This window comes from Mixophyes fleayi, chromosome 9, assembly GCF_038048845.1.
Source record: "Mixophyes fleayi isolate aMixFle1 chromosome 9, aMixFle1.hap1, whole genome shotgun sequence".
Classification (NCBI taxonomy): Eukaryota; Metazoa; Chordata; class Amphibia; order Anura; family Limnodynastidae; genus Mixophyes; species Mixophyes fleayi.
In genome coordinates, this window is record NC_134410.1 from 24,818,739 (window position 1) to 24,844,950 (window position 26,212).

At 38.7% G+C, this 26,212-nt stretch overlaps 1 protein-coding gene across 1 annotated transcript; it reads right to left on the reverse strand.

Annotated features, from left to right (window-relative positions):
- Window positions 1-26,212, reverse strand: LOC142102267 (cytochrome P450 2F2-like). Its single transcript, XM_075187016.1, has 10 exons — window positions 26,150-26,212; window positions 18,447-18,624; window positions 17,458-17,620; window positions 10,529-10,678; window positions 7,939-8,099; window positions 7,036-7,212; window positions 4,659-4,800; window positions 4,342-4,526; window positions 4,107-4,248; window positions 1-332 (listed from the first exon to the last, which is right to left on the reverse strand). The coding sequence occupies exons 2-10, from the start codon at window positions 18,621-18,623 to the stop codon at window positions 136-138; spliced, it is 1,494 nt and encodes a 497-aa protein (XP_075043117.1). The 5' UTR covers window position 18,624; window positions 26,150-26,212; the 3' UTR covers window positions 1-135.

Here is a 26,212-nt window from a genome sequence, read left to right on the forward strand (position 1 = left end):
ATAGATGATGATGTATAGCCCACCTCTGGCCTAGATAAATGAAAATGTATTACTTTATTAGTCCCTGCAGTCAAGAAAACTTAACTGAACACAAACCACATTCTCAGATTTATACAAAATCATTCCTTAATCCTTTTACTCTTGAGAACATGAACGTGGTAAAAGGCAAAACTCATAGTTGGGAGGGATATGTGCAATCCCCACTCCTACTGGATCAATGGAGATATCATCGGGGGAGACCAGTGACTTGATGGTAAAGTTTTGCAGCATTGTGGTGACAAACAAGAAAATTTCCATAACCGCCAGGCTCATGCCAGGGCAACTTCTCTTGCCTGAAAAGAAATGAAAAGGAGGGAGAAAAAATGATAAACATAGATATCCCAATAATACACAGGTGTCTAATACTCTTATCATTCAGAAATGTTTCTTATTGTTGCCTGGTTAGACACTAACTTTATTCATGGAGAACCTTAGATATGTGTAACCAGGGGAAAGCACCCTTTAGAAGACTGCTAACCCTAGAGTTGAAAAGTTGTGGTAGCTACCATGGGGAGGAGATTGTGAGTAAAAAGTGATATTGAAAAATTAAAAAAAGGCCCCTCTTGATTCTTGTAGGAGTCTATAAGAGTTACGGAGGTTGGAGAGGTTCTAGTAGTTTGGTGTCTTAAACAAACCAAGCTCTGGGGAGTTTGTTCATGGTTAACTAATGACTAATTGGAGTTTAAGTTTATGCCCATTGTCATAGCTTTGAGCTTGCCTAGCAGTCAAGCAGACATATGCTAAGCTGAGCACTGATAATAAAGAAATCAAGAGCTGAGTGGGAGACTAGTGAGAGCCATGCAAATCTGCAACGGTTTTGAGTACATTTACAGGCATGTTGGGACCAACAGTGCACAAAGCCCAAAACTGACAAGTCAATTGTTTTAGTGAGTAAGACAGTGAAGCCAGTGAATCTGAGCACCATGATAAGACCCAGGTGTCTAACTTTTGTGATGCCCCTAAGCCTAGTCAAAGAGATAAGGAACACTGAAGTGAAATGCTGTTTGTTGATTTGGCTGCTAAAGAGGACAGTGTAGCAACTGAGAGTGAAAGATTATCCCCAAGGACTGGAGTGTCAGCTCTTGTATTTCACCTGTGAGACACTGATATCTATTTATTTACAACTAATAAGTATGTTTTACTTCTATTCTGAAAAAATACATTCTGATCCAAGCTGTCTATCATATTACTCCAGACTTAATGAGAGACTTGCATACATTCTCCTCACATATTTAATTTCCCTACACAATCTGTTGTGGCTTTCGTTCCCAACACTCCACAGAGTTGGTCAATGATTTGATACCTGAAAAATCTGAAGGACATTGCTTGCTTCTTATTCTCCTGGATTTCTGACACTGTTGACCCCTCACTTATCATACAAATTCTACATTCTCTAGGTCAATGTTCTTTTCGGGTTCTTATCCTAGTCATCAAATGATTCTTTCAGTGTTTGCTTTTTTGGATGCAACTTCTCCCCACTTACTGCATCAGTTGCAGTACCACATGACTTGGTCCTCTGCTCTTCTCTATCTATACGATTGCTCTTGGAAAACAGATACGTTCTTTGGATTTTAGTATCATCTCTATGCAGGTGATAACCAACTGTATCTACCCTCTCCGGTTGGTTGGTCAGTCCACTTTACTAAATGTCTGTCTTCCATTTCATCCTGGATATCCTTTCGCTACCTCAAACTCAGTCTCTCAAAAACTGAGATAATAATATTTCACAAGCCAAGAGAAGCTACCTACCTGATATCTCTGTTTACTAGTCTTCCCCTAACCAGACTTCCACCATTACAATCTATTTTGAGTGCCGTGTCTAGACTAAATTTCCTCGCAAAATATTCTTTTACTGTTGCTGCACTTTTTCAGTCTCTATATTGTTTGTCTGTATTTTGCCAAAACCATTATAAAATATCTTAAAGTTCCTGCTCCCATTCCCAGTTAAAGACATTTTTTCACGCTGCACCCACTCTAGAATATATACACTATAATTAATTTATTTTAACATTATAATAATGTTAGAAACACTCTATTATATAGGGCAGAGAGAGAAGAAAACCTCTTGTATTCAAAAAATCAAACCAAAACATTTTCAACAGCCATATGTCAGGCGCCATCCATGCTGTGCCTCCACAAAGCAGGGACGGTCACCTGACGGATCCGGCCAGGGCGCGAATACGGCCAGGGACGCTTCATGCCTGTTGCTAGGCAATGCCAGGGGGCCCGGGCTGGGCCCTCGCTGCTATTTTTTCATTTTATTTTTATTTTTATTTATTTTTCTTGCGTTTGTTCTATTTTTTTATTTTTTATCTTTTTCCTACGGGGGGAGGGTTACTGTCCATTGGTGGGGGGAGCTGTAAGAAATAAAAAAATAAAAAATAAAAAATCAATACTCACGTGATCGCAGCGCCGCGTCCCTCCTCTCCTCTCTTCTCCATTCACACTGACTGACTGTCACGCCCGACAGTCAGTCAGTGAGGAGCGCCGCAGCATGAAGAAAGCAGCATAAAGAAAGAAGAGAAGACAGAAGAGAAGAGGAGAAAAGAAAAAAAAGAACCTAACAAAAGGTAAGTAAAGAAACGGAGAGTCAAGGGGAGGAAAACAGAAGAGGACAGTACTATAAAGAAGGGGCAGAGAGGCACAGAGGAAAAAAGGGGCAGAGAGGCACAGAATAAAAAAAATAGGCAGAGAGGCACAGAGGAAAAAAAAAAGGGCAAAGAGGCACAGAATAAAAAAAAGGGGCAGAGAGGCACAGAGTTAAAAAAAAAAAGGGGGAGAGAGGCACAGAGTGAATAAAAAGGGGGGAAAGCAGTATTGAGGGCGCAGTGTGAGCATAAGGGGCACAGTGTAGTTGTGATGAAGGGGCACAGTAATGTGTGTGTGATGGCACAGGGGCTTGTGGCAATGTAATGTGTGTGTGCGGTAGGTGGTGGCTAATTAATTGGTGCTATTTTGTTTGTAGGGTGATGGTGAGGCAATTTAATAGTGGGGATTATTAATTTAAGATTGGGTGGTTTGGGGGCTATTGAATGTGGGGGTGAGTTTGGGGAGAATGGGGTCTATTTATTAAATGTGACTATGAATTATTTAATGGCAGTGATGGTTGCGGGAAATAGGTATTGCTGGGGCTGTTTGCTTGAAGGGAAATAGGTTTATTTATTAAATGTGAATACTATTATTTTTACAATTTTTTAGCTTACTCGACTATAAGGGGGGCCAAATGAATTTGTTGTACCGGGGCCCTGAATTCCTCTTGGCAGCCCTGCCGCCGGGCACATGCGTGTGGTCTCCGAGACACTCTTCTGTTCTCTTCCAATCACTCTGCAGCAGCCTCTATTTAAATCCTGCTCTGGCACCATTAGGGTGCCAGAGTATCAGATCTCCTGTCCTCCAGCATTGTTATTGTTCCTGCTCCTATATTGGTTTCACCCAGCTTCCCCTTACTCTTCTCCTGGTTTGTGCCCCTTGCCTACATTGTGACCTCGGCTTGCTGACTATTCTCCTGGATTTCTTGTGACCTTTGACCTCGGCCTATTTGACATCTATGTGCATTTTCCTTCTGTACCGCCTGTCTCAGTTTGGTTTGACTCGGACCGTCCTGACCATTCTCTATCACTACACTGGTAACTGTGTAGGTGGACCGCAACCTGCGTACCTCTTGCAGCTAAGCCCAAACCTCCTTGCGGGGGCTCCCTGCTGCACACCAGGGGTACGTTAGGCTCTGCACCTCCTAGTTCAGTGGCGCTAATACCAGTTGGTGGTTTGAGCATCCTGAGTTCAGAAGTTATATGAGCATGACACCATAGGGATTTTTGGTCTTTGATATATTGGCCCAATAGTCTCAAAACTGGGATTTCTATAGCCCTGATTATCTCCAGTTTCTATTTACATGAATGTACATTCCATGCAAATATTTTTGTTATGTAAATTATATTCCCGCCCCAACATGGACCACTTGTGGAATCAGATTTTGCACCCAAGAAATGTCAAGCTATTCAACATCAATCATACCATCCATCCTTCCAGTAAAGTAGTCAGTTCTGCAGACAAAGGATTACTCTCACCTGCTGAAAATGCCATCAGAGCATTATTCTTCTTAAACTTCCCATCTTCATCCAGAAAGTTGTTTGGGTTAAAATTCTTTGGGTTGTTGAACTGGGTCTTGTCATAGTGAACACTTGTCAGTAATGTGAGGAAGACTGTTCCCTGGTGGTGTGGAGAAAATGGGGAATATCAATATTTTTTAAGCGTGTTTTATTGTTTAATTTTCATCATTCAACTATCCAAAATAATTTTTACCTTACGGAATGTATAGTTACGGATCTGGGTGTCCTTTGTCAGCTCATGGGGAAGACTCAGTGGAGCTACATCAGCAAATCTCTGAACCTCATGTAGAAAAGCTTCAGTATAAGGCATCATAAGTCTGTCCTCGTAATTCGGAGGACGATGACCAATGACATTGTCTATCTCATTGTAGACCTTCTCTGTGGAGACAGAATATTACATAACAATCTTTCAAGACACTCATTATTTTATGGAAAATCCTTTGAAAATGAAATAGACACTGTTTGTATGAAGAAATCTATGTAATTGCCTGTCCTAGACCTGGCACTTACCTGCTACATTGGGATGTTTCATGAGAAGTAAGAAGATGTAACACAGTGTATTGCTCACTGATTCAGTTGCAGCAAATAGCAACATCATGATACTCATCACCAAGGTATTATGATGATAGTAGGTGGCACTTTCTTTTTCTTCCTGAAGTAGGAATTTGGATTTCGGGAAAAAGTGAGGATACAAAGAAGAGACAGAACATATAATTTTTTTTATCTTATCATATATTAAAATAACAACTGTCAGAGGTATAATAACTGAAAAAAATAATTATAAAATATAATTTAATCTTTTCTAAATGTGGAGGCATACGTGTAATATCTATGTCGTTCATCACTATAAGCCGGCATTTATACTCATCCTGTAGATGGTGTAAAAGATATGGCTGGAAACAAGCCTTACGGCAAAGGCAGGACTTGAATTGGCTGCATCGGCGTGAATATGGCCTTACTGTACGTGGCCTACATCAGTCAGCACTGCTAAAAGATATTAACACCAAGGGCCTGATTTTACATAGTGTAAAACATTAGGAAAACTCACAAGTTAGGATTTCATGTTTCACCTTTCACTGTCTCTCCTCATTCTAAATGTTCCACACCATCAGTAGCTACACAGAAATGCCCAGCGCCAATATTTTGTTTTAATATTGGTGGTTGATAATACAGTGGCCACACACATTTTCTCCACAACCAGCTACAATTGTTATTCTGCTAACATATATATAAACTGTTCCCACATTTCTTACATTGTAAGTTCATGTAAGCAGATTTTTTGGAGCATGGAAAAACTGCTCTGATTGGCTATTCGTGTATAGACCCCATATGGGTTAGGAATGAATTTCATTGTATCGTTGCAGCTCTACTAGGAAGAAATGTTATGTCTTAATTATCAGTCAACATCATTAAAGTTGATGATGATGACTGTTCTATCCAGCATGCAGTTGTATCAAGATAAGCTTAAAGCATATTTTGATACAGCTGCAGTATGTTCAGCTGCAAGTATGTTACGATACATGTAGCGGAAAATAAAAGTCATGCCACAACACGTTGCATAAAATGTTATGCGTACATTTGTGATACAGTAAAACGTTCAACTCTAAACTGAGAAACGTTCAACTCAAAGTGAAAAAATGCATTACTCTTAGAAAGGGGTTGTAGTTGAAATGGCGAATATGAAAATGCCACCATTCAGAATGGCGACAACATACTGTCGACAATCACTTTATTGACACAGTTAAAATGTTGACATTCATAATGGCGACATGTTCAGTATGTCACCACAGTTAAATTATCACTGTCGACAGGTTGTAATGTTGACTATCATATTGTCGACAGACGGCAATAAATATAAAGCGCCTCCCCCTTCCCCAAACAGCTTAAACTGGTGCTGCCAATCTGGCTGGTACTAGCAAAGTCAGTGGGCAAAACGTGTGGGGGCCCCCGATTTTGCTAGTACCAGCATTAGGCTCTGCCAACCCTACTATAGTGTTGGTAGCACTATAGCAGGGGAACCCGTAGCGTGGGGTCCCGCAACCATAATTACAAACCAGCCCCATGCTGGTCAGCATGGAGCTGGATTCCCTAGGGAGATGGGGTTGTGAGCTTGTCAGAAATCGCCATGTTCATGTGGAGCCAGCAGAGAAGGGGGGCAACTGATATTTATTTTATTGGGCAGTGCCGGGCGGGGGGGGGGGGGGGGGGGTCGGGGGGGTTGTTTATTTATTTTTTTATTATGTAGTGCCGGCAACAGGGGGAGTTGTTTTATTATTTATTGCTAGTGCCGGTGGGGTCGGGTGGGGGATTGTTAATTTTTTATTTGTTAGTGCCGACATTGACACTTTAAATTTAATACCTTCTGTCAACATTGTGATTCTTGACATTGCAACCTATCGACAGTCACAATGTCAACATTTTAACTGTGGCAACATTTTCATTGTTGCCATATCGTACCGAATCCCTTAGAATATGGAGTTAATGCTACATTACCAGATGACTGATCTTTTTCTTGGTGCTACATGCTCTAAGTGATAGCAGGGAAAACTGACACCTCCCTACATATGGATGGACCCACATCCTGACCACCTGGTGATCTCATTTTCAGTCTAGTCTCAGTGGATTATGGGTAATACATTCTTAGTGAGGTGCTCAATTCAATTGCACAATTCTAGCTACACACAATTCCATAATCATCACACAGCTTTTTTCTCAGTATGTTTTCAAATTTGTAGTCAGTGAGGTTTTAAAGTATAAAATCCAAGTTTTAAAAACATGTATCATACTGGGGTTAAGACATGTGCTCCAATGGTTAATGTTGGTATGGTAATTGTAATGAGGTTGAAGAGGTTGTGTGGAGTGACATCTATAAACAGGATGTTGGTACCTTCTTCATTTTGATCAGGAAACAGTCTATAAAATCCCTGGGGTTATTACTGTCCAAAGACTTGATATTGTTATCCACTCTTTTGAGGATAAGGTCTGTTATAAATGTATAATTCTTCATCAGTTGCTTATGAGGTCCTGGTATGTACTTCATAAACCCTGGGTAGACATTGTACATCTGAGAGAACAAGACAGAAAGCAATACATTTTAGATAAACTGAGTCATAGAAACATAGAATTTGACAGCAGATAAGAACCATTTCTCCCATCTAGTCTGGCGATTTTTTAACTTATGGTAACCTCAAACACTATTTGATATTTAGTTTTTTGTAAGGATATCCTTATGTCTATCCCAAGTTTAAAATCGCTCTACTGTATTAGCCTTAACCACCTCTGATGGGAGGCTATTCCACTTATCCACTATTCTTTCTGTGAAGTTGTTTTTCCTCAAATTTCCTTTGAACCTACTTCCCTCCAGTTTCAGTGCATGTCCTCACTTTCTAATACTTCTCTACCTTTCAAGAACATTTCCCTCATGTACCTTGTTAAAACCCTTATTATATTTGAAAGTTTCTATCAAGTCCCTCCATTTCCTTCTCTGCTCCAAGCTATACATATTAAGATCTGCTAGTCTTTCTGGGTAAGTTTTGTGCTATAGACCATGCACCATTTTAGTTCCCTTTCCTGTACATTCAGAAGTCTATTTATATCCTAATAGAGATATGACCTCTAGAACTGAACAAACTATTCTAGATGAGACAGTACCTATACAGTGGCATTGCTTCCTTCCTTCTGCTACTTAATTTCTCTCCCTGTGCAACCAAACATCTTATGTGCCTTTCTCATTGCTTTGTAACATTGCAAAAATGTAATATTTCCTTTTAGATATTGAGGGAATACTTACTAGCCCCCAAGGATTACTCATGATTCTGAAGCTGTCCAGGAGGCAATGGATAAGATTTTGGAATTCTTCATCTTGGTAATCGGACCTTTTCCCAAACATGACAGAGCAAATGACATTACACACAGAGCAGTGTAAATGATGTTTGGGATCTATCGGGGAACCTAGAACATAAGCAGCAGGTAGAAAAAAGTAAATAAATTAAGAGGAAAAAGACCAAGAAATTCATGGACAGACGTTTTATGTATAATTTTATTAGTCATAAACATGGAGTATTTTTATTAATTCATTTTTTACTTTATTTTTGTTGTAACATTAGCTATTTAGTTTGATAGAAGCAAAATGCCAAAACACTGATGGACTTTAACTGTAACTCGATTCCTATGCTGTAGGATATAAACCACAATAGCATGAACAGTAAGATCAGGCCATATGGATTATGAACTGCTCCATTATCTCTTGGGCAGAGTGGACCACCAAGATGCTACCCAGGTTCATTGATGCAATGTCTTCAATGCCTCTCTACTCAACTAGATGCACTACAAAATATTTTGGCTAATCTTCCTTCTCCTCTGTCAGTAACCGAACATTCTGTGGCTGTGGATGCTCCTACACCTGCTTCCACTTTGTTCCCTCTCCTGCCAAGTACGACGGAGACCCTAAAACATGCCACAGTTTTTTGAATCAGTGTTCCATTCAATTTGAACTTCTTCCTCAGAATTTCCCTACTGAAAGAGCAAAATTCGCATTTATTATCTCTCTGCTCTTGGGTCAAGCTCTAGCCTGGGTCTCTTCTCTATGGGAATAAAAGACCCAATACTCCAAGACTGTGCCTCCTTCATCGCTTTCATTTGCAGAATATTTGACAAACCCAGTCATATGTCCTCTGCCGCTGTAAGTGTCAGAGGACACATCCTTCCAGCATCCTAAGGCTTCGATAGGAATCACGTTCCGTAGGTCAATACGTAATCCACACTCACACACTCTTTCTTCCCAATTACAATGAAATAATGAGGCAGCAGCCTTTTGGCAGGGGCTGTTGGATCACATCCTTCCCTCTCCCCACACAGTCCTGCTCTGCTATTGCAGTATGTGCGAAGTTGATCAGGAAACTTGTACTTGAGGTCATCTGACCACTGATATCACTAAACTCATCTAGTTTGAATTAGATAGCCTATATAAACACTATTCAGAGTCTTAGGCTCACTTACATGTACTCCTGTGACTCCATGTGACTGATCCCTCTGTACCAGACCTGGATTGTTGTGCTTCCTCTTCAGGCGTCAGATTCTGTACTGTGATTGGCTCCTAGCTTGTTCCTGACCTGGTTTGTCCTGATGTGCCTTCCATCTTCTTTGTTAGTGCTCCATAGTCTGTGTACCAGATCCTGACCTCTATCTTAATAATACGGCACCAGTTTGTCAGACCATGAAGCAGAGCAGAAGGCTACAACCTGCAGACCACCCAGCAGCAAATCCAAAAACTCCTGATAATGCTCCAAGTCCCAAACCGCTAAATCATGTTAAGGTGCAAGTAGCAACCCTAGGCTATTGAGTGAGAATATGTTACTGGTGACATGTTTGGGACTAATAACCAAAAAGATAAATATTGAGGCAAAGTCCAAATAAGTGCAAGTGGTTGGATTGAGGGAGCATAAGAGATAGAGATAATGCTGCTGCAGGGAACATTTCCAAGTAGAGTGTGTGATTTTCCCAATGGATGATCCTCATCTCCCGGGGAATAACAACAACACATTGTGGAATTTTAACATGTGGATTTTAATGGGAGATAGTCTGGTGGCCATAATTATGCCACCTTGCTGCGAACTATGTTGACGCTATCCAAAGTTCCACTTCTTTCAAACTTGCATTTGCAAGGACCTCTTTTTCCAATTAGCTTTCCATATAACGCAGTGAAACAGAGTCTGAAATAGCCAAAGGTGCCCTGAGGCAGTAGATTCTACAGTGCAAACTGGTGACACAAAATACAGGACACACCTGTGCACTGTTACACTACTACACTAATATCACACATAACACAATGGGGTTACACAGCTATTCTGAAAGTAATAATATTGTCCGATAGGTAGTGGGGCATTCAGAACTGGCGTCAATATGTTGTGGTAAGCCACACCTGTATTGGTTGGTATAATGAATTAGTGGGAATCTCTAGTAGAGGAAGTCCCAGAACTGTCTCATTGTCGTAGCTTTCATTAACATCTCTGTGAGTTTCCACAGAGTACCTCAGCAAAACCATTGTTAAAGTTCCGTGTGCCACAGGTCAGCCATTTTTAGCCCACGGAGTGCAACAGTCAGCTGACTTTTACCTGTTCATATTTGAGCATTTTTGAATTGGATGGGGCTAGACACAGAATAGAAATAGGAAGCTTCTGTTAAACTGGTTTAAGAAGATTGTGTGCTAATAGCACTCTTATGAAATAAAGCTCATACATTCAATTTGTTTCTAAAAGTTATATTTTACATTTAATTAAGATATAACATATCTCATTATGAGGACTAGTGACCATCATTATCACACCTTATTAGTATATGATTTCCATTAAGTAGCCCCCTTCAGTGTTCAGTTACATTACCATTCGTTTTTCTCAGCAACTCAATCACATATTCTGCCTCCTCCTTTATCCGCTCCTCAATGCTACGTTTCCCCATCCCAAAATTAGTCAGTGTTAACTGGGAAAAATGCCTCAGCTCCTTCCACTTCTCACCATTACTGAACGCCAAGTCTGCAGAATAAAATAAAACAGTGAAATATTTATCGGGTATTGTGCCAACTGCTCTAGACTATAAAGATATTAGACAATACACAAGTTTGTTTACTTTTTGTTAAACAAAAATGTATAGTGAAATAATGATACAGATTTACACACATAGACCCACAGGAATTACAGAGCATGGGAAGGCCAATCTGTATGGAGTAAGGCGGTAAGAGTTATTGGGACTCATTCATCTTGGAATGTAAGCTTGCGAGCAGGGCCTTCTCACCTCTTTGTCTGTTTTACCCAGTTTGTTTATTAGTTTATTATGTTTGTCCCCAATTGTAAAGCGCTACAGAATATGTTGGCGCTATATAAATAAATGATGATGATGATGATGAATGCAAATTGAATGCAATCTCCATTTCTAAAATCAAACGGAAATTGCATGTAAGTACGCTCTGGTTATATGGAACTCGCCGTATGCTCACAGACAGAAGACACTGCAGGATACAAACAATGTATATGTACAATATAAAGTCCCTTTAGACTGCATGAGGAAAACAAATATTACATACATTAACACCTCCTTAAACTAAAATCATAGAAAAATACATATTAAAAAAGCTTGCATTTCTACATGAAATATATATATATTTCAGGATGGTCTTAATGCATACTGTACATAAAATGCATTTTTACAGTTTATTACTTGCAAGCACATGTTCTGGCATACATACGCATCTGCCATCACTATCAGTCAGCTGTTACACCTGCCCTGTTTCTGGTACAAGTGATACAGCTAAAAATCTTGTCCCTCAGAGACTCCCAAAGCTTGAATTGGATGAATATGCGTGCACTCGACCTCAGCATGCCCTTTCTATACATTGCCTATGTGAATACGCCCCTACCCTTCCCCCTTCCAACTTTCAAATCCTAGGAATCCGGAAGCTTGCCAATTATAAAAGTTTAATTTACAGTTAGTTGCATGGATGTTGTCCATTGGTATGCATGTTGTAGAGAAGAATGTATTCTTTACTGAAGTTATAATAATTTTGGATGTCTGTGACCAAAACACTGGGTTGAATGCCTTTATTACATACTGTCAAGAAGCCAACCTCCACTAAATTATCCTTTTTGTATAAACAATTTGTATATCCAACTGCTGGCAGAAACTGCAAGTCATCTTTGTTCAATCAGTTTGCAATATTTCACCAAATCCTGTAGCACCTTTCTTTAATAATGGTCAATTACTTGAACTGCATAAACAACTAATGTTATACAGTACTCTCTGTATATATGTGTTCATCGGCATGTGCTTTCAAAATAGAATAACAGGCTGCTGACTGGACTTTGTTAAGTACTAGTAAAGTGACCAAAAGGCCCCAACATGGGTATCACATGAGTCTGAGGAGCCACAAAGTAGTGGCAAAGTTTTGAAAACAGTGAAAAAGAGAAATACAATTGTAACAGAATGGACTGCCTATGCCACTCTGTCTGTTTTTGTTGGGAACTGGCTGGGCTTACTTTGCCACCATCTCATTTTGTTATTCTGAATACGCCCCTCCTGTCGCAGTAAGAGGAGCCTGCTGCCACCACTGGACTCTTTTATGGCATCCAGAACCACGTTCCTTCTGGGTAACTGTCGCTGCTAGTGTACTCCCGTGCTGGTACACCTGGGCTGGCTACACCTTACCGCTTACTATAAATTAGGGTGCTGTGGATGGATCCTACCTGGCCTATAACACTGGCCAGAGCTGCTGGGTAACGGGCAGAGCGGGGGTAGTAGGAGCTGGGTCCAAACTTCAGAACAGACGGCGGTTGGATTAGATTTAGGGTCTAATCTGTAGGTCACAGGAGTACAGCAATATTGAAGAAGTTGTCAAGCAGGGTCTTGAAGCAGAGTGATGTTTATTTAGTTCAAGTGTTCTGACAAAGACAGCTCCACTGATTAAAGGTATCAGTGGTCAGGACAGATGGAACATCAGAATGATACATTTCAATGTACAAGGGCTCTCTTTTTATTCCGTTTTAGAGACTAGTCTTGGCAGGGGATAAGCAAACCCCCTGATCAGAGAAGGCTCCGCACAGACTGCAATATTTCATTCAAACATTAACATCAGGATGTACTCTAATCCTGCATCTACCACAAGTTACTTTAAACATTAAACTGATCTCCACAGATTTCCATCAGATCTCAGGATGTTCTTAGATTTTAAATGCAATTTATACTTAACAAAACTTACACTTAACTGTGATATCCTACATCATGCGATGTTTACATTATTCAGACAGGTTCTAACACCCTTAACAAAAGCCACTCAGACATCACAGTAACAACATCCTGTGGTGTGTTCAAGTGTTGGTCACTCACATTGAATAGACTTAATTAGCCTTAATGAGGACATCCTCTAAAAACTACACACAGGCTTCCTCAAATAAATGCTTATCAGAAATCAAACATACCTCAGATATAAGTGCATTTCCTCTAGCAAGGTTAAAACAAACAAGTTTCTTCCCTGATCTCAGAAAAAAAAATCCCTTACCAAAATTTACACAATATAAAAAATAAGTGCATTTGCAATTATATAAATAAGCACCCAACGCTATTTCCTTTAAATACATTTATACCATAAGTTACTTATAAGTGATCCAGTCACAAAAATGATAGGACAATCCATGAATAAGATACCATATTATAGTGACTTGGTAACCAGGATCTATTTTTGCTTAAAATACACTATATTTTTTGTAGCCATCAGTGTAGATGTATCGGAAAATTAATTGGAACTATGTGGTTAATGAGTATTGTATTCAAACTTTTTAATCAATCTTGTGTAACCTTACTCAAGATAAAACTAAGGATTAATGTCCAGCTCATGTCCCATATGCTTAAATAATATGCAGCTAATTACTAGTCATATAAAACTAGAAACATGTGTTTGTGATTTAATTCATAGTATTAGCTTGGTGTGGCCTGACTCATCAACGCATGTATCTGCCGATTTTGACCATATTGTACACAAAATCACTCATGGCGTATGTCCAGAACTGAACCAGACGGCAGTAAACTCAGCCATGTTCACTCCATCTTCGTAAGCAAAGGAGGTGGGGCGGCGAGGGGCGTATGACTGTAGTCACTGTACTATAAGGGTGTGCCAAACTCAAGTGGCCCCAGTCACATCCGAAAAAAGCTCTGGGCATCTCAAAGTTACTTGTTTTTCTGTTGTATCTCTTTCTCCAGCAAAAGGGCAAATCTAAGTTCTGATCAGCAGTGTTGAAAGTTGAAGAAGATATATATATTTATATATATATATATATATATATATATATCTACTATATAAATGCCTAGTGGCGTGTGTGGAAAAAAAAACCAAGCTGCAGCGCCACCTGCTGGGCAGAGTTATACACTGACCTATATATTTCTTGAAGGAGAAGTGACAGTTGGGAGTGGTAGGTGGTTGCCGGGGGTGACAGTGGAAAGTTTTTAACACCTTAAGTAGCTTGATGAAGGATGTGGCGATGAAGATGAAGGATGAGGTGATGGAGAAAAATGATGAGGTGGTGACATGTGGACAAAACCACGTTAAAAAAGGGCGCTTGCGTCGGGAAGTAACGCTCTTCCCCTGAGGAGGCCTGGGCTAGGCCCAAATGCATGACAAGAACCTTTTTAACACCTTAAGTAGCCTGATTTGACTAGAATGCATGAGTATAATGCACGGGTTAACTTGTATATATATATATATATATATATATATATATATCATTTTCCTTCCTTAAATAACTATCGTCTCTCTTCTCCCACTATATCAAAGTACATAGCTTTTGTCTGAAGAGAACTGTGAGGCAAGGTACATTTACATATCAAAACAATTGGCCTCCGATCAGATGCATCAGCCCATCCCACAGAAGTTTTGTAATTACCTTCTGAACACACAATCAGACTGATTATGCAGACACACACCAAGGATTTCTCTCCCTGTTTGGATTGAAAAATAGTAAAGTATATATGAGCTCTTTAATAGGGCTCTGCTAACATTGTGAATATGAGTAATAGACTTAAAAATGAGTAAAATGTACACTGTGTATTGTTAGTGCTTTAAATGGTTTATCTATAGACTATAGGAGCTACAATAGACTGTGTTGTAAACTTTGTTATAAAGTCACAGACCATGTGGTGTATCTTTTAAGAAGGGTTTTGTGTAGGGTAACACTGTAAGTATAGAAAGTGAAGTTGCACGGGAGAGTCATAGAATTAGATGTTGTTATTGTAGTAAATGTTAGTGTGCTTAAGAAGTGATGCAGTTTAAGTGTTTGAAATTAGTAATACCTTAGGAGTTTGATTGTTCAAATACAATAGACCTCATACTTGAATAGTATTGTATTTGATGTAGCTATAGTGTGGCTTCTCTGTGAATATCTACCAGATAAAGATTCATACTGTATTGTGTAACACTGTAAATATATATTGAAGTTCTGGTTGTTGATTTTAATACTGACTGTATTTGGTAAGTTGTCTGGCTGGTCTGTGCTCTCATCCCCTCCACCCTATGTGTGTAATGGCTACTAGTTAAACACATGTGTGACAAGATGAAAATACTTCTTTGAATGTTGCTGGGAAGTTTGTAGATATCCCCCTCCCCTGTTAGACAAGAAATGTTAGTGGACATTGTGTGGTAACTGCTGAATAGAGAGATATTTGTGGTGGGCTGGCTAATACTGCTTGTAATGAGTTAAGGGCCTGCTGCTCACTTTACATTGTTAGTAAGTGAGGCCTTGTGAGCCAACATGAGTTGGTAACAAAGCATGGCAAGTCAGCCATTTGGATGGTGGCTTTGCATTGTAAGAAGAAGTTTCATTATGGTCTGAGATACATACACACAGTCACATGCACATACACACACATGCATAATTAGCAATAAATCAATAAGATATTGTACCTACACACAGAATGCCATCTATTATATGTACCATGTGTAAGATTATGTTATCAAAATTATATTATTACATTATTGTACAATAAAGATTTCATACATATTTATCTGCGTTGTGGTTATGAATTTATAATTAGGTTTAAAGGTCTGAAGTAGGCGTGTCATATAAGGAAATTATAAATGCGTTTGGTAATGTAACGAGCATATCCAGAAATAGAAGAAGATAGCGTGCCCAATTATGGCGTAAATACAGGTCCTTTTACAACAGTCTTGAATGCATATGTTTGCAATCAGGAACAAATGTAAAAATGTATTTTATGTTCAGTAGACATTAAGAACATTTTCAGGGCCGATTTATGTGCGCTTTAAAACAAACGCACGTTGTGCTCAGTATGCGTGCCTTGATGAATCAGGCTATCTGTGTCCAGCCATGTGTTAAAACCTGAAAGGAGGAGACTAAATCACTTCATCTCTTTGATTGTTCCTAAATTCTCCTGCTCTACATATGAGGTATTTATGGATAGAGTTATCCAGAGGTGTAGCTACAGGTGAGTGCCCAATAACAATTTATGGCACAGGTCACAAAAGGTAAATCCACTTGGAACATCTATTTAAGGTTACATCAATACCCTCAAATATATCCAAAAACAGATCTTTCATATTCTTTGTGGTTCTTTGATATCTCAGGACATCTGTTGACAGGAGGCTGAATAGCAGGGATACATTTGAATGAAGAGACATAAGGACACAGGAAAATTTCATATTTTCTCAAATTTCATCTTTCAGGAGTCATGTCTGGTATTTAAATGCAGGGACACTTATGACCTGTTGTGTGGAGGTAATATCATCTGTGTAGAACATTTAGGCCAGTGTAAAGAAACCCTTATAACAACCTTCTGACCATTCTGTGGTCAGAAGGTAGGTTCTTTTCCTAAAAAAATCGTAATAAACCTGACTTGAGTGGTGTATGAAAAGAGATCATAAAAAAATTATTTGCATTTACACAGACTTTCTAGTTAAGACATCACAGGAAGGGGTGCTGTGGGCACCTCAAGAATATTTAAAATATCCCATAAATCTAACAGTTTTGTTCACTTTTGGGAGTCAATGTCTTATTGAGAAGTGTTCCATTGAACTCATGGTCCCCCAGCAAATAGAAAGTTGATCATTCGTGAGTGTACTGTTTTCTATTTATTCCTTTTAATTTTATAGGAAACTATTGTATTATACCTTTGTATATCATTTTGCTAATTGTTTTTCATTTTAAGCATCGTGGATTTATTTTCCATATTAAATTACACTTAATAAGTTCATGCCTCTGTGTTCTTAAGAATTCACATTTCAGACATAGCTTGGTATTAGAATGCTACAAATGAGCAGAGGAGATAATTTGGTTTATAATAACTCTGATGAAAGTATATTGTAATAGATTGGGAGAACTGAAGGCCTCCTGATTAAGAGTGTTAGTTCTTAGCAAAAAAAAAGTCAGTGTGTAGGATAGGCAAGTAGAGTACAATCATTTTTAAGTAGACCAGGTGGTTGTTTTTGTTTAACCCATTGTCACTCACACATCATGTAGGTTCAGGTGAGTGCAGTATTGTGACAGCTTATGAGCCCAATTTCCTTATTTAGGCTAATCATTACTTAAATTCAGATGGGCATCCTAGGTCTGAGAATTTTCCTTGCTGTGTTATTGGCCAAAAAAATTCAACCAGAAGGTCAGTGAAGAACTATCTATGAAGAACTATCTCCTGCTAAACCACCCGAGAAGATCCTGCACATGAAACAAGACAAGATGGTCTGGATATGGAGAAAGACACAAAGACTGAAGATAATTCTACATTCCCTACTTGTGCTACTGGATAATGTACTTACCATCACCCTTGGAATAGTCATAGAATACAGGGAAATAAGCTCGACCACTGAATTCTTCAGCCTTGTCAATCAGAGTCTCCTTTATAGCTTTATATCCACACAGCACAACACAAGGACGATTCCCTTCATATATAGTAAATATGTCTCCATAGATTTGATGTAACTAGGAGTACAAAATAAATTGTTAAATACAATATGATGTGGTTAATTTGCATAATGCCCCTACAATTCCTAAAGAAGGAATTGAAATATTTTTGTTCTTGGAGTAAATATCTACTGTTTTAAAGTTTCTAATGCATTTTTGTTACAGTGGAGGGCTTTTGGACTCTAGCCCATCTTGCCAGAAGTGGTTGCACTATAGGGGTATACTTGAAGTCCAGAGGCCACTGCTGTGGTGCTATCTGGGGTATAAGATTTAAAAGGCTGTTTGTAAGATGGAGGTGTGGCTCTGAATGTCTGTTTTATCTATGCTATTAAAGGAGATGACTGTCAAATGTAAATGTTCAGTGTTAAAACCTGGTGAGCCAAATTGGTAATATCTGGGACACCTGACTCTATAACAGTACACTCAATTGCTGCACGAGGCAGGATAAGGACCAGTAAGTGTTAAATCACTTTTTAGGAAGGGGGTAAAATACAATTTTTATAGAAGGGGCATGTGAATATGTTCTGTTTTAGGAAGTCTTACTTTATGTAGATAGCTGAAATAATAGTTAAAATGTATCTGCTTAAATTAATGTTAAAAGTGATTTCTTTATAACAGTGCAAGTAACAGACAAGTCCCGTAACATCTAGCAGTGAATCAGATATAAGCTCTGACAAGATTTGTGCACATTAGACTAATTTAAACAATATGTCTGACTGGTTGTCATAGGTTACAGCATATTTGCCATTTGTCATTATATAACGTTGCTGTGTCCATCATTTTTTACGAAGGGCAATTATAGAACATGTTACTTCTCCTCCAGTTGGATATGTCACTATCTCACCTCCATTAGTGAATTCACAATATTGTTTAAGTTCAACTTGTATAGAGTTCCAATGATGGGGAGAGGTGTTGGTCCAGGGGGAAGTTTGGCTTTTTCCAACATCATCCTTGTGTATTTAGCCAACAAGCAGGTGATGAAAATCACCAGGAGTACTGTGGATAGTGAGTAGAAATCCATCCTGTCAACAGAGATCATACAATCATTTTCATGTTGTTAGTGACACCACTGGAAAGTACAGGATGCTGAGAGGAGTATCAGGCGTTAAACCTTGGCTCAGATGAAGAAGTCACTCAACCAAAAGTAACCTTATCCCTTGTTATGTTTGTGGTTAGTTCTGTTAATTACACCTAAATTCCTAGCAACAAATTTGAATGAAATATATTGTACTAGAGATTAACAATACAATGTATATGAAATATATACCAAATAAACACGCTAAATAAGTCCACCTTAATTTAATTGTCCAATGTTAAAAAAGCACTAATTTAAATATAGTATGCTGTCACAAACACGCTTTCAGCTGCTGTCACTTTTGGGTGATTTGCTGTATTAAGTCACACGATTCCAGCCCGCAGTCTCTCTTTACCTATCACACAGGATATAGATCTACTGAATCGCCAGCAATCAGCGCTCACACCTCACACACTTCAGGTTTCCCACCACCTATTGAATACGGGCAATAACAACCCAATATAATGTCCCAGACTGGCACACAAGGCTTCTAGCTATCCACAGACTAGCAAGACTCACACCAGCAAGCAAAGGGTTAACTCTTCACACCTCCAGACTGTTACACAAATGTAAATACAAGCACACACAGCTTGCTAATCAAATGTATCAGCAAATCACACACTGACATTCAAAGATTTAACTTGGCTGAGCTATTTTCTTCTTAACAGGCTAATGGATTCGTTAGAGTATCAAGGACGCAACATATTAAATTATAGATTTTATATACAAAAGTACAGGGCATACAGATATAAAAAATAATTAATAAACAATTAATAGATTGGCATACACAAGCAAAATAGTTTAAAATAAAAGGGGTTAAATTCAGAATAGCACTTACTTGAGTTGCATAATCTGTGCCATGGGAAATTGGCTAGGAAGATGGACAGCTTATCAATGTGAATTGAATTCTTAAAAAAAGTCTGACCCCTTGCTATACATGGTCTCAGCCTTTTAAAGGCACTTCCACACCTCTTTCTACCCCCAGGGGGTTGTGGCCTGTGAAACTTTTTTCAATCACATTTTGCATGTTGCCTGATTTACTAACCAATTCTATTATGTGATCTAACTTTTCTGTGGAGCGTTACACAGATTCAATTTTATAAATAATAAATCAACTATGACTGTCCATCTTTTGATACCAAATTCAAAATGATGACATTTTGACAATGTGACATACCTTATCCAAAGATATGTGATTTTTTTCTGTTCCCGGATATCACCCATACCTGTCATTCACAACACTGGTGTGATTTCTGCTCTTCAGTATGGAGTGCCACCTGGATTCCCCAAAATATGCTCTATGAAGACATTTTTCTTTGAAGCTCATATTTGTACATATCTTTATAGGCAGTCTTCAATGCTATTTTTGTCTACAAGGATAACACCTAGCTGGTCCATTGTGCAATATGATGTAGCACATGCCCTTGTGTTTCAAACTCACATTGTCCTATAGATTGTAAGCTTGCGAGCAAGGTTTTCTTACCTCTCTGTCTGTATGTATTACCCAGTATTGTCTTATTAATGTTTGTTCCCAATTGTAAAGCGCTACGGAATTTGCTGGCGCTATATTAATAAATGTTGATGATGATGAGCTCACCTAGGCATATGGCTCTGTCATGTACATTTAGTGGTTTGTTGTGTTTACACTACCTATGGAAAGGAAGTCAATTAGGAAGTGGAATACATGATCAAAACAATGGATGTCTGTGATCTGCATATCTTAAGCAGTTCTCCTCAACCTAATTTCCTCCTACTTGGCTAATTATTTCCTTCGTAAAAACCTTTGGTCAAACATTTATCTGAGTTGAAAATCAGGTTCATTTAGGTATCAATGCAATGTTTTATTTGGGCCCTGACATTCAATATTCTATTTTATCACATCAGATTTATGCTCTTATCCTAACATATGCCATCACAGAAACCACTAGAATAGATATTAGATATTAAATCATTATACTTTTTAAGAAAATGACTAATAAATGTAACACAAACAGTACACATTATGCATGTTAGCTGCTATGAAGAGCAATACACAGGTTTATTAAGACAAATCAGAGAAGAAACAATCATGAACTTTGTTAATCCCACTGGTTCATATTTTGATCAAAATGTTAAAGCCTGCATCTCAGTATCAAGGTTACCTCATTTTATGCAGGTCCTACACTGACATATTTGCTTTATATAAAGACAAATGTTGGATCGGTATAAAAGGTCTATAAGGAACACACAGTTCCAATCCTTTAGGGGAAACTAGAGAAAACAGATTTTATACTTTAGTGGAAATGTGGTGTGAGCATAGGAACGATCAATATCTCATCTATAATTTACTCTAAAGCAGTGAAAAAAGGATGGTAGTCTTTTCTCATCACTCTCATGGGCTGGATGTCTTCATTTCTCCAGGATAAAAAGTTTGGTTTTGTTCATAACAAAATATAACCAAAGTAGCTTTCACATATTAAAGTGTGCTGTCTCATACAAATTAGTTAACGCGTTTCTACGCTTCACTGATGGAAACTCTGATCGGAGTACTTTGTGATTGCCAATCATTTCAAGCCATCATATAACCATCAGCTACCCTTGCATATTATATGCAAATAAATTACCATAAATAACATAATAAGAAATGTTTTAGGCTGAATGTTCAAAGCATCCCCAGCACTATCAGTTGAGTAGATCCAGCAGGTAAATATACACAGCAATTCACCACCACAGGTGCTATGGCTTCAAGTACTGTATACCTGTTGGAGAGTTTTGTGATTGCTCACTCTCACTACATGGACCAAACACCTGCTCGATCAGGAGTCATAAGATGAGGACTGTCTTCCACAGGCTGTGGTAAAAAGTCTAAAGTATTTGATAAAGCAGAGAAAAAGTAGGACCAGAGGCAGCTGACCTCCGTCTAATGTGACCTCTTCTGCACAACGCAGGGAGATCACACTGCAGAACGGAGGAGACAGGAATGCAGTTTGCTCTCCCTCCTACCTCTGTGAGGCCACTTGGAAGTTTGAGTGGCCCTCGATGAGGGAGAGGTTGCCCGTCACTGGTCTAATGGTTATAATAAATATATAAAAATTATAATAATTCTGAGAGATGATAATAAAAAAGTTTAGAACATAACTGTTAAAGTAATATTAGATCCGTGTAAATAGGTAGTTATTTATATAAAAGTTCATATTATCTTTATTTATAATGAATTAAAACATTAAATACAAATGTATATAATGACTGCTTGTGAAGACTGTCTAAGGGGGAATTCTAAAAACCGAATATATACCACTCTTATTAAAAGTATATATCAATGTTTACATACGAACAGACCTGAAATGTATAAAAAATATATATATATAGTTGTGAATGAGCGATCACTCCTTGACACGTTCCCCCGTGATGATGTCATCACGGGGCGACGGGGCTATAGAGAATTCCTGAGGGAATCCCTGTAATGGCTGCCACATTGTTATTCACTCTGTGTATGCGCTGATCGACACATGCGCAGTAACAGATTCCATGGCCAGTAATGCCCCCAGCAATCTGCGCTTACGCAGTACAGAATATGAACTGGCTTCCTGCCGGTTCATATCTAAGAGATGCGTAATGCAGTTCTTCAGGGGGCCAGGAACGTGCGGGCTTTGTGAGCTTTAAAAAGCCCCCAAGCCAGTATGATCACACACATGCACACTTCTCCGGACCTCACTACAGAAAACGTACCTGGCTCCTGACTCATGGCCGCGCTACCCTGCGCACTCTGCAAAATGTATATACTATATCTCCTACCTACTATATCGACATTATATCTACATTCTACATATTATATACACACTATGGGCCTGAGTCATTAAGGAGAGCAAACCTAAAAAAGGAGTAAGTTTGCTCCTACACAAACCATGGAAAAATACATGGGCTGCAAATTAGTTTATTATTTTGCACATAAAGAAAATACTGGCTGTTTTTTCATGTAGCACACAAATACTTGATAGCTTTATTTGGACACTGACATTTAAAGTTGATCTAGGACATGCCCTACTCCCAACTATAAATCTGCCCCCACATATTAAATTTACCAACCCTCCAATGCAACATGGTTTTGCCAAGGTGCAAATTTAATCCTTTTTATGCTTTGCTCTACTTAATGACCCAGGCACTATATCTACATTACATATACATTAAATATATCTAGCTTATCTATCTCGCCTATAATCTGTATACTATAATAGCCTGCAATCTATATTATTTTCTCTAGCCTGCAATATATACTGTTTATACTAGCCTACATCTAACCCTGCAATATACACTGTGTTTAGGCTAACCTACAATCTAAACCTGCTATATATGTATATTTATGTATTGTAACTATACAATCTGCACTGTACTATATACATTCTATCTATACTCTGTAATCTATATACTGTTTATCCTGCAGTATAAATATACTGGGACTACATAACACTGTACTATATGTATACATTCCTGCAATATACTACATGGCTTAATCTCTTCTCTATACTGCCTAAGACTGCAATAATCTATTGTAACAAAGGGGCGGCATTTAGTTGGCAAAATGCAGAGAAAACATACAAGCAGCAATGCACGTAGTTTAAATATAAAGACCTATGTGTGAAAAATAATAGTTTAAAGCATACTTGCCAACCTATGAAAAGTGAATTCCGGGAGATCCCGGGCAGGGGGTGTGGCAGGAGGGCGGGAGGGTGCGGGTCACGGTCAATTGCGTCATGTTGGCCCCACCCCCGCGATGAAAACGTCATTTTGTCTCAGTAAGTGAGCCCAAAATAACACGATTCACCGCGAATCGCATCATTTTGGCAAGTAAATTCCAATATATCCAGGATATTCCAGGATACTTGCCTGCTATCCCGGGAGTCCAGGAGACCTACACGGATTTCAGGAGTCTCCCGGACATTCCGGGAGAGTTAGCAACTATGGTTTAAAGTTTAGTTTAGCCTACATAGTTTGAAATGTTCTTCCCCACAGCAAACAGACAGGGTGTGTCAGGGCAAACAGAACCACTGATGGGAGTTTCCTCTTAAAGGGAAGTTGGGTGTACCACCAGCCCATCAAGCTAGGGCTGTGGGAGGAGTGTAATGTATAAAACCTTGCTTGTTTCATTGTTCAGGGAGACCAACGCTGGGGAAGCGAAAGCTAGTCTTTGCTTAGCTAACGTTTAGGGTCTCAAAAAAACGGTGTGAAATCTGTATGGTTAAAGGTGGTGTATCAATGCATACCATAGAGTGAACTGCAAAATGATCTGAATAGAGAAAAAAACCAAAAAAGAGCATAAAATCCTTGGCTCTATGAGTCCACAAAAAAACACACAATGTCTCTGAGGAACACTAGTAGGATATGGAAGTTGCTGTCAATGGAGTGTAAACCAAATAGGGATCAATCCGGAAATCCACACATGTCCACGTTTGTTGGGATATACCTCAAAAAGAAGAAGGAAAAAAAAGGGAATGAGGGAGAGGGGGGAAGAAAATTGGAGAGTGAAAAGGAGAAAAGAAGAAAAAAAGAAAAAAAGAAAAGAAGAAAAAAGAGGGTAATATCAGCTGGTGATATGTGTTATGATTGATACACAGTGATATTGTAGTAAGGAATACAACTTGCTGACTGAACAAACTCATGTGACCAGGGGGGGTTAACTAAAAACAGTTTAATAAGACCCAATATTGGCCATAACGATCAACTACAGTGAATCATGCACAGCATGAAACGCTAACTGAAATATAAACAGAAAAACATGTGAGCAATAAAAAGTGGAAGATGAAGTGATGACCAGAGTGTGCACCACCAAACTCACGCTAGTGTTGGTAAAACGGCGTGGAAGCGTTGCTGGATGAATGAGAATCAAGGTCCAATGATCTCCTTCAGGATGGAACTCCAGAACAGGCAGGCTGGTTGCAAACGTCGGATCGTGTACGCCGGAATCCGCGGGTGAGATGCGTTCCACAGTGGAGCGCAGAGTCACTTCCTATCTACGGATGCCGGAATGAGTCAAAAAGGTGACCCAACGCGTTTCATCTCAAACGGAGACTTCTTCAAGGGTAATTGAGCAGAGAGTAATGCGCTGTTAAATAGAGGAGTTCCTGGGAGCCGTTAATTGATGCATAAAATGCTGATTGGATGATAAAGTAAATAAATGCACTGATACACCACCAGTACATAATCATGTGTTGCAGAAAAAGACCACAACACACAGAGAGGGATAAATGATAAGAAAAAATAAACATAAAGCAAAAAAACAAAAAAACAACAACAGCAGCAGTGGATAAAATTATGAAACAAACGGCAAAGATGGATAACGTTAATAAACAGGAAGGGAGTTAAATTGGTCCAATAGTATAGATTATCGAGAGAAGGTAATATGTGTGTTTAAACCATAAGATTGCATATTGAGGTATAGCAGACTCACTAGAACTAGAGTGCTGTGTACACCATACTCAAATACAAACAGATCTCATGAATGACCAAAGACAGAACATTAAAATAACATATATATGACTCATAAAAGAACATGCTTTGATTACATTGGTTAAGATAAACTCAAAAATTGTTTAAAAAATTGTGTTGACCAGAGAATTGATTTAAAAAAATTTTTGTGTTGACCAGAGAGGGAGGGACTGAATCTAAAATTTCTTTGTAGTGAGAACATTAGTTATAATAATTGGAAATAACATGAAATTGTGTGGTTATAACGATTGAAAGTAACACAGGATGGTGCATACTAGAGAGGGAGAAGTCAAAGCTAAACCTCCTTATAGGATGAAGGTGAGTAATAACACATACAGACTATATAGATCATAATTACACTGTAATATGATTGTAATTCTATGGCCACATGATTTAATAGTGGTGGCTGAATAGAAGCAGCTATAGCTGTAAGGAAATATGCATAATAAAATGTATTAATACAAACAAATGTGTTAAAATTAAAGACCTCCTCTACCTCTGTATCTACCTCATCTATCTACCCACCATCTCCAACCATTCTGTCTGGTCATCACACCTATCAAGCTATACAGTCAATACTTTTTAACACTCTCCTGCCACTTAGTCCATTCTCCAATTCACTCCCCCAGCTTATCCTATTCGCTCTTCTTTTTCTCACTCATTCGCCCATAGTTATCATAGTTACCTTTCACCTTGACCACACACTATCAAACATCTGCCCACCACACTCCAAAACAACTCTAATTAATATATAAATTGCTATTTTTTCTATGTTTATGTGCACTCATAAGAAGCTAATACAATCCATCCTCATCATCCTGCTCCTTCCTCACCAACCACCCACAGACTCTGCAGGACTGTGCCACACCACGCTGGACATCCATATCCAGGACATACAGTTATTCCATCGCTATGTACGGCTAAACATCATTACAAAATAACTGATTTCAATATTGGATTTCTGATGTTACCTAACCTGATGGCAGAAAAGGACATATCAGGTCTCTTACCTTAAAACACTGAGTCTGAAACAAAAGATTTAAGCTTACAGTACTCTTTGGTTTAAATAGTTG